At 32.3% G+C, this 9,292-nt stretch overlaps 3 protein-coding genes and 1 long non-coding RNA gene across 4 annotated transcripts in view; 3 read left to right on the top strand and 1 right to left on the bottom strand.

The window, feature by feature from the left end:
* Nucleotides 1-975, top strand: part of LOC111695999 (uncharacterized) — a 13,858-nt gene extending 12,883 nt beyond the window's left edge. The window contains exons 22-23 of the mRNA XM_023465507.1: nucleotides 201-901; nucleotides 969-975. Of these exons, the coding sequence (XP_023321275.1) occupies nucleotides 201-901; nucleotides 969-975 (708 nt within the window). The remainder of the gene's footprint in view (nucleotides 1-200; nucleotides 902-968) is intronic.
* A 25-nt stretch (nucleotides 976-1,000) lies between these two features.
* On the bottom strand, nucleotides 1,001-1,442 carry LOC111696012 (uncharacterized). The gene is made up of 3 exons (XR_002763983.1): nucleotides 1,297-1,442; nucleotides 1,128-1,189; nucleotides 1,001-1,046 (listed from the first exon to the last, which is right to left on the bottom strand). It is a non-coding gene; the product is annotated as an uncharacterized LOC111696012 (long non-coding RNA).
* Nucleotides 1,443-4,169: 2,727 nt separating this feature from the next.
* Nucleotides 4,170-8,535, top strand: LOC111696011 (transmembrane protein 69). Its single transcript, XM_023465527.1, has 4 exons — nucleotides 4,170-4,256; nucleotides 4,594-4,675; nucleotides 6,982-7,024; nucleotides 8,395-8,535. Exons 1-4 carry the CDS (start codon nucleotides 4,185-4,187, stop codon nucleotides 8,492-8,494), a joined length of 297 nt encoding a protein of 98 aa, XP_023321295.1. The 5' UTR covers nucleotides 4,170-4,184; the 3' UTR covers nucleotides 8,495-8,535.
* LOC111696009 (methylcrotonoyl-CoA carboxylase beta chain, mitochondrial) overlaps nucleotides 8,395-9,292 on the top strand; it is a 15,775-nt gene continuing 14,877 nt past the window's right edge. The window contains exons 1-3 of the mRNA XM_023465525.1: nucleotides 8,395-8,473; nucleotides 8,535-8,622; nucleotides 9,135-9,202. Of these exons, the coding sequence (XP_023321293.1) occupies nucleotides 8,542-8,622; nucleotides 9,135-9,202 (149 nt within the window). The 5' untranslated portion in view covers nucleotides 8,395-8,473; nucleotides 8,535-8,541. The remainder of the gene's footprint in view (nucleotides 8,474-8,534; nucleotides 8,623-9,134; nucleotides 9,203-9,292) is intronic.

Here is a 9,292-nt window from a genome sequence, read left to right as displayed (position 1 = left end):
TGTCGAAGGTGATAAAATATCCTGGAAATATTCCTTCCAAAAACCTGCAGAAACAGATGGGTCTGAGGAAGGGTCCAAGGTAAATAGAATTGCATAATGAAACGATGACAATTTGAACAAATGGCGTGGCCTTTGTAATTTGCAATTAAATTTATTTTTTATTAACAGCTTTGTGTTTATTTAATCTCGTATATTTTTAGAACTGTAAATCTGCGTTTCCTTTAACTGTGCCCAAAGTAAAGCTGAAACGGGTAAAGTTAGCCCCAGAAGAGTTTAAGAAACTAACAATCCAACAAGTTGAAATGCCAAATTTTGATTTAAAACAAGCAGATCAACAACCGTCGGGCACTGTTTCTGTGAATGAAGGACAAGATGGAGTTAAAGCGAAGGAGGAGGATATTGAAGAACATACAGATACAGACATAATTGAGAAACATCCAAATGGAGAGGTCCATGAAACCCAGCCTGGAACTGGGAAAGAACCCTTGGCAAAGGAGCTGGAGAGAAAAGCTAAAGATGATGATGCTTGCGGAGAGAAATCAAAGGATAAATCTACGAACAGGATGGATTCATCAGGAGATAAAGCTGAGGATAATGAAGGCTCGGATGATGAGGTCTTGGATGATGAGGTCTTGGATGATGAAGTCTTGGATGATGAAAAATCCTCTCCGGTTCCTAAGGGTAGAACTGTCGTGATGAGAACTATTTATCTAACGGATAAAATATCCGTGGGAAATATGGCCAAAAAAGCTTTGGAGGATGAAATGAAGATGAGTGATGGAGAAAGTGAAAAAGAAAAAGAGTCTGATGGAAAGAAAGAAGAAGGAAAGGTTGAGGAAAAGAGAAAGGATAGAAAGGAGAAGAATAAGAAGATTATAAAATATTGTTGGAACTGTAAGAAGTCAAAGAGTGATACTGTTAAACTTTATATCTGTGCTGGATGTGAAAAAGCCAGGTATTTACTAAAGGGAGTGATCAGATTTATAAGGGGGCGGGGTTNTCAGCGGAGCAAGTTGAAGTTATATATCAACAGGACTCGTGCCAGCCTAGCATGAGAATTACGTTGAGAGATTTGTGAGAAGTCAGGATATTACTTAAGCTCATTTTAGATATTTGCAATTTTTCACCTGGTTTAAAGCACGGATACGAGCCCGGAACTATTTAGAGGAATCACAACAATCACAATTATCTACATATATTTTATAAACCATCCGTAGGAATAAAATTTTTCAACGTTGTGTAAGGAACATTCAACGTTTATTAGCCTTAAGTATTTATTACGGATGATTTATAGACCTGGAGAAAGAAACACAATTTCAGGTTAGAAGGGGGCAACTAACCCATTGTGTTCTGAAAGATAAAACTCATTATTTTCAAAGTTTTGAGGCTTAGGCTTTTTTAAAAACAATATATAGGTTTTGGCTAAATATCATATATATGAGTTAAATTATAAAACATTTTAACCATAAAACTCAGGTTCTGCATTATAAAATAAAATCAGGTTATTCATTATAAAAATTGGCCTTTAAATAGTTATATATTAAAAATCTCAATTAATTATTGAATTGAACACGTGATTGATTAGTAAAAATTTGTCCATGTAGAGTTCCGTGTGATTGATCGATTGTGTGTAGAGAATTCCTGGTTGAACACACTGAGTAACGTCTTGTCGCTGAATACCCTGAACACACATTAGTTTATAAAGATCCTCAGATCTTTCACTGAAGCACATTAGAGATTTATAAATTAAATTGTTTACGAAGTTTTACAGAAATGTCTTCTTTATAGAAATATATATTTTTTTCTTAGAAAATGACCAAAAATGCTTGAATAACTCAAAAACCACAGCAGTGCTCATGCCAAACCATATATGTTTTGAAATCTTGAAGATGTAAGTTTTCCATGAGGTTACAGTTTAACTTGAGCACTACTCCCGTTTAGTTAATATTTACCAATTAAAAAATTAAAAAATTAATGCAAAATGTAAAATTTTGGCGTGGAAATTTTAACCTTGAAAATGTACAAAAAAAAATAATTCTTTCATTTACGTTTACATTATTATCTCTCCAAAAATGGCAGATTTGTAACCGTAATGACAAAAAATGTAAAGTCTGATGTCCACAAGAAAGGCTTTCAATTCCTTGTTTTCAAGAATGATACAAATTAAAAATTACGATATATTTTTTTGATGTTCAAATTTTTTTATTATTTTGTCATGATCTTTTATAACCAGAAAGGGAACTATTTAAAAAATATTTTTAATTTGGTGGAGCCATTTGGTTGATATGCCTCCATACAAACACTGAATAAAAAAATATAAATTCAACTTTATTATTAGGATCGCGAAATATGGATAGAACCTATTAGTTTTGCTAAGCATCTGATTTCTAGTCAAAAATTGTTAAAAAGTTATAGCCGGTTATATACTGATGTCCATGAAATTTCCTTTTAAACCATAATTGTTAATAATTTTTTACTAAAGTTGGAACAATATTCAGGATCTGAACTGCCAAAATTTCTGTTCTTAAAAAGTTAATTTTTGTCCGACCATGTAAAATGATCTGATGAAGTATTTATTAATCATGAAATTTAATAAAATGATCAATCATTAAAAAACGCTGTAAGAGTATTTTCAAGCGACTCCCCATGCAAAGATGGCAATGCTCGGTTCACTTTTTAACCTAGAAAAACGACCATTTCTTCCACATTGTTGATCATATAAAGGTATCAAGGGCACCGTTGTGATGCTATTTTGCGCGGAAGGTCACTTGAGATTGATTAATTGTTTGCATGTTATACATTGGTCCTTATTAAGATACTATTTTTTCAGATGAGTTTGTTTTTAAGACCAGGAATACAGGGACTTTGTGGACGAGGACGCGTCCTCAGGTTTCACAGTTCAAATTTAAACCTGGATAAGCCTACAATTATTAAAGGAAAAGGACGAGATTTAAATTAAATTTGAAAATTTAGAAATGAGCAAAAATGAAGCAAGAACTTAGATTTGTTGGATAGCTAGAAGTATTTGAACTACGTAGACGTGCTTCAAGTTTAATACAAGTGGCTGAAGATAGTTTACTTAGTTCAGCTACTTCTTGTAATTTTGTTAATTCGATTTGAGGCAAGGTATACAACATATATACCTTAAAATTATTCGAATTTTTGGATATGTTAAAATGACCCATTTAATTTGTCTTCCACTCAAATTCATTGATTCAAAAGATGAAATTTATTAAAACAACATTGTTAACGTTTGCGCTTTGACATTAAAACAAATTGATTTTGAGGAGGGGAATGATAATATTTAAGCCTCCGAACCTCCAGATTTAAAACAGATTGGAGGTAGTCCTCCGCCTGCCCTGGCTCTAGGTTTGGCTGGACTTATTCCTTTTGCATCAGGTGAGGAAAGAAAAATTAATAATATCAATAGAATAATATCCTGGCCTTAAATTAAAACAGTGTTAGAAAACTTTTGGTAAAATGAGTTAAAATATGGATCTTATGGTGATGTTTACATTTTATCAGAAAATCGAAAATGTTGATCTTAGGTTTGGATGGAGGGGGGTTAGAAAAAACTTAAATTATTGTAGATATTTACTCAGTAATGTGATATTTGTTATGTTTTAGCTCCTATTTATATGTTAAATTGTGGATTTCTACTCCCTGACGTTGTCACAGCTCAATTAGCTTACGGAACTACTATTCTCTCTTTTCTAGGTATGTAGTTGTATTCCAAAACAAATTTTGCTAGATAACTTTTTAAAATTAAACATTGACATTAGATAGTAGAAACATAGTAGCTAAAAGAATTAAAATAAGCTTGCAGATGTTGTCAAGAATATTATCCATTTAATGTTGTATGTTTTATTGTAATATTACGAAATTTAGACTATGGTGGAAATGAAGTGTAAATTCTCATGTACCATGATTTTGAAAATGACCTCACTTCATGATTGATTAAGTTACAGCATAGTCACTTCAATTTTGGTGTATGGGTGTGGGACATCCCTAAAAGCCTGATTTGATTTGATTTGATTTGATTTGATTTGATTTGATTTGATTTGATTTGATTTGATTTGATTTGATTTGATTTGATNTGGGCACAGTATTCTTGGTCAGTCACGCCCTCATTACTGGTCAGTATTTTACCCGCCTCATTGGCACAGTATTCTTAGTCGGTCACAATGTCATTACTGGTCAGTATTTTACCCGCCTCCTGGGCCCAGTATTCTTGGTCGGTCACACTTTCATTACTGGTTAGTAATTTACCCGCCTCGCGGGCACAGTATTTGCTAGCATCCTGGGCGCAGTATTCTTGGTCGGTCACACCCTGTTTACTGGTCAGTAAATAGGGTATGCCCGATACCCTGGGTTACTTGCCTCCTGGACACAAAATTCTTTGTCAGTCACACCCTCATTTCTGTTCAACACTGCAAAGACTATTTTGAGATGCAATATATTTTCCATGATTCTAACCTTCATGGATATTTTTGATTGCCAAGATTAGCCTAAAAATATTTGTTTTCCAAAAAGTGGCTGCTTATGTGTAAAGTTTATAGTCAATATAGGTAAAAACTTCCTTTATTTTGGTAGGCCTGGTGTTCACTACTACTGCCTGAGGCAGGACTAGGCTGTGCTCTCTGTGCTGGTAGTCTAGCGCTAACTGCATATTTAGGTCAGTTTCTACAATTCTAAGCATTGAGGAATTTTCTTTTTGTAATCTGTATTACAGGGTGTCCCATGTCATATTGGATCGTGCATAGCTTTTCGGGACAAAACAGAAAATTGCATACGGCAAGAATAAAAATTTGAATGCAGAAAATACAAGGTTTTTTTGATTATTTTGGCGTTAAAGCTGAAAGATAGTCCAATTTGACATGGAATGGGACGCTCTGTGGGTTTTCCACCAGAAGAAAATTGTCGAGCAATTATTCGCAATTTCAAAATTTATGTTTTTTTCTATCATTTTAAATTTTTTATTTCTCGGATGAAATTGTCAAATCCAATCAAATTGTCAAATCAAATCAAGTTGTCAAATCAAATCAAATTGTAAAATCAAATCAAATTGTAAAATCAAATCAAATTTTAAAATAAAATCAAATTGTCAAATTAAATCAAATTGTCAAATCATATCGAATTGTGCAATCAAATCAAATTGTAAAATCAAATCGAATTGTCTAATCAAATCAAATTGTCCAATCAAATCAAATTGTCAAATCAAGTCAAATTGTCAAATCAAATCAAATTGTCAAATCAAATCAAATTGTCAAATCAAGTCAAATTGTCAAATCAAATCAAATTGTCAAATCAAATCAAATTGTCAAATCAAATCAAATTGTCCAATCAAATCAATTTGTCAAATCAAATCAAATTGTCATATCAAATCAAACTGTCCAATCAAATCAAATTGTCCACTGAAATCAAATTGTCAAATCAAATCAAATTGTCAAATCAAATCAAATTGTCAAATCAAATCAAATTGTAAAATCAAATCAAATTGTAAAATCAAATCAAATTGTAAAATCAAATCAAATTGTAAAATCAAATCAAATTGTAAAATCAAATCAAATTATATCATTTTTCGCTAATTTAAAAAAAATCTATTGCGCCAACTTTGTGCAATGATTCAGACAATGAAATTTGTTTGAATTCTGGATATCCGGTATTAACATTCATTATAAAAAGAAAATGGATCCGGATCCAACTGCTCTAGCATCCTATTTTTATATTTCATTTTCAAATTAATTTTTTTCCTGTTTAATTTTCCAATCAAAAAGTTAATTAAAAACAATTTACTCAATATTTTTGGTCTATTTTCGTGTTTGGATCAAGATCCGCCGAAAGTAGCGGTCTAATCAAAGAAAAATTGTTTTAAATTGTTTTCCTTCATTTTAATATTATTTTGGAACAAATTCGATTTGTCACTATGTTCGTTAGAGTACACCAAAAAAGACCAAGTTGGGATATTTGTATGATGCAGACCGGATTGAAGTGATATTTAGTCATACAAATTCAGGGAAGAAAAAAAAAATTTTAAGATTGGATCCCTTCTTCCGTCTGATATATGCACGTAGAGTCTACATAGCTCAAAAAAAATATTCATTGAATTTATCACGTCATAAAGATTAAACATAAAAAATCATTTTTGACGTTTTTTTGACCTAACTCAGTTAATTTTTTAAATTTTGCGAAAATTTCAATGGATTAAATCTTTTAAGACATTTACGAAAAAAATGATTTATGACATAATAAATTCTAGAAATGTGTTTTTGAGCTATTTAGACTTTTTTCCCCATGAATTTGTATGGTTAAATGTCACTTCATTCCGGTCTGCATCATACAAATATCCCAACAATGTCTTTTTTGGGTTACCCTAAAGACCGTCTTGAGAACATTTTTGGAGGGGAGACTTCATGTTCTTAATTTCATCTGTATAGCGGGTCTATAAAACTCTGGAAAAGAAAGACGACTGTTAGACTCTAGTTAAGATTTTAATTGTCCAATGAGCATAAAACACAGCTATTGTGCAGTGTGCACAGATTCATTTAACTGTTTACGTTAATTTTCAAAGAATTGGTAAAAATATTTGCTTTAAAACAACATTAAAGGCACATAAGATTCCTTAAATATCTTCTCTAGACCACACTTGAGTAACAGTGAAAGAAGGTTACCTACAGGCGAACCTGTAATGAAAATAAAGAATAGAAAATACCATTCTGAGCTGAAAACTTTAGAATGGTGGATATCAGGATTAATGCTTAATCCACTCTTTTTCTTAATCTCCAGATTAAATATTGCTTGTTCTCCTCATGAACTTAATCTCCAGATTAATTAACAGATCGGGATTAAGGATATCCCATTCTAAAGTTTTCAGCTCTGGTCTCTTTTTGTAAAAATAAAATTTGTTGTTTTCCGAAAATTGTTATATTTGAATCGGTGAACAACCCTTTCAAATTAAAAAAAAATACATTTCTGTTTCAGATCTGATTCAGCCTGGATATCCGTCCTGGTTTAGAGCGCTCAGGCAGGAGAACGTATTGGATTTTTCTTGAAAATGTCCTGGGGTTGGGTTGGGTTTATTCAAGGGACTGTAAGCGCAATTTCAAGTAACTTTCCATTTGGCATACCCGATTTACAACGATACTCTCAAAACCTTCGCTTGATCAAGGATTTCGTAGATATTATTTTAAAAGTGAGAAATTTAGTGCCAAGAAACACTAGCACGACGTGTACTCTGTAACCTCGAGTCTCCCAGCACTCAATCTTCAGCTACACAAATCCGGTCAAAGGTTTAAAGGGTACCGTTGTGAATCGGTTATTGGAAGGTTACTGAAATAACGTTAACAGTCCCATTAAGAGAAATTTGATCTATCCTCTTAAAAGTGCTTATGATTTAGATTTAAATCTATTAATTTCTCTGCAATTTAAGAATTAAAACCGTTAGAATTTTTTTTTCTGCAACAGCTTGCAAAAATAACGGCCTTAAAAATACAACTTTAAAATGTATAGTAGTATCCCGTCTATATTCAAGGGACTGTAAGCGCAATTTCAAGTAACTTTCCATTTGGCATACCCGATTTACAACGATACTCTCAAAACCTTCGCTTGATCAAGGATTTTGTAGATATTATTTTTATAGTGAGAAATTTAGTGCCAAGAAACACTAGCACGAAGTGTACTCTGTAACATCGAGTCTCCCAGCACTCAATCTTCAGCTATACGAATGAGTATATCAACCACATATCCGGTCAAAGGTTTAAAGGGTACCGTTGTGAATCGGTTATTGGAAGGTTACTGAAATAACGTTAACAGTCCCATCAAGAGAAATTTGGTTTATCCTCTTAAAAGTGCTTATGATTTAGATTTAAATCTATTAATTTCTCTGCAATTTAAGAATTAAAACCGTTAGAATTTTTTTTTCTGCAACAGCTTGCAAAAATAACGGCCTTAAAAATACAACTTTAAAATGTATAGTAGTATCCCGTCTATCCATTTAATATGGTAGTGTACTGTACTTTTCATAAGTTATGTACTAATTATTTGAAATTTTAAAAGTATTGATCTCTTTAAATCACAGTCCCTTTTAACTGGTGTCTAAAAATATAAAGTATTAATCTATGTTTGTTTGTTTGTATGTGCGATCATTACTCAGGAACCCCTCGACCGATTTGCCTCAAATTTTGTTTGGGGAAATTGAGAGAACCACGGGAATGTTCTTAGTTTGGTTTTGAGATTCTGAGATGAGTGTGTCGAATTTTTAAGTAAAAAATAGCCCAAATCCTAATAATTTAAGACCAAGCACGGGTTAACGGTGGGAGTCACTATGCGTAACCTGGGCAATGTTGGGTTACCAAGCTAGTTAATAATATGTTCCCAATGTTCCCCCTGAATTAGATTTATTCTGTCTACGGGTGCAGTTCTCTCCCTACTCGCCACTCTCTTCTGCATATTCACCCTAGGACCTAAGAAGCAGGCCAGTGATTATCTCTCATAAATATACAAATATATAATATATAAATTTTAATATGTTTCAGATGTAAAATGTCTGTACTATGTGCGAGAACTGGTTTCTTGATTAAAATACCATCTTTATATCTAGCTCATGGTAGTCTTAATACACAGGCGAGTGTTACATAGTTGCCAGTTGCCCCCAGTTTTTAAATTAAAGATTCAGCTTTAAACAGCAATTAAATTTTTCACGATATCAAAACATCTTTTTAAAAATCTTAATTTTGGGAACTGTTCTTAATTTTGGCAATATTTGTTAAAATAATCATGAAATTAAAGAACAGCGTTCTTAATTTTTAATCCAGTAGTTACTAGTTCTTAACCATGTATAGACGTGCACCAAATTTATACAAATATATATATATGCCAAACCTTATTCTTAGCTGTGCTATAGAGATGCTAAAATATATATACTAAAATATGAAACTTGCAATTTTTTTCAACTTGAAAGTGTCATGTCATGTACATTGTATAAAATAAAATAGTATGTACTACAGTACATACATGTACTGTATAAGTAAAATTAACATTTTTTGAATTGCATAATTTTACCATAATATAGGTAGAATTAACTTGATGTTTATTTTACAATTTTGTGTTTTGTTATTAATTCTATTTTATTTCAGGCAGCCCGACCATTTCCTGTTATTTCCGATACATTGAATACAACTTCGGCACAAGCTCAGGATGCAAGGTAAAGAATAATGTTAGTAATCTTGACGATCTGGGGGGGGTCCAAAAATCGTATACTAGGACAGACCCCGTTTGTATCCGATTTTTGGAC

Source organism: Eurytemora carolleeae, unplaced genomic scaffold (assembly GCF_000591075.1).
Source record: "Eurytemora carolleeae unplaced genomic scaffold, Eaff_2.0 scaffold102, whole genome shotgun sequence".
NCBI lineage: Eukaryota > Metazoa > Arthropoda > Copepoda > Calanoida > Temoridae > Eurytemora > Eurytemora carolleeae.
Note: the sequence above shows the minus strand (reverse complement) of the source record. Positions and strands in the feature narration are given on the sequence as shown.

Bases quoted from the DNA above. Each gene is read 5' to 3' on its own strand.
- LOC111696011 (XM_023465527.1), top strand. From the start codon at position 4,185: ATGTCATTACTGGTCAGTATTTTACCCGCCTCCTGGGCCCAGTATTCT. The intron at 4,257-4,593 runs GTTAGTAATTTA...TTATTTTGGTAG, and splicing joins CGGTCACACTTTCATTACTG to GCCTGGTGTTCACTACTACT. The intron at 7,025-8,394 runs GCAGGAGAACGT...CCCCTGAATTAG, and splicing joins TCCTGGTTTAGAGCGCTCAG to ATTTATTCTGTCTACGGGTG.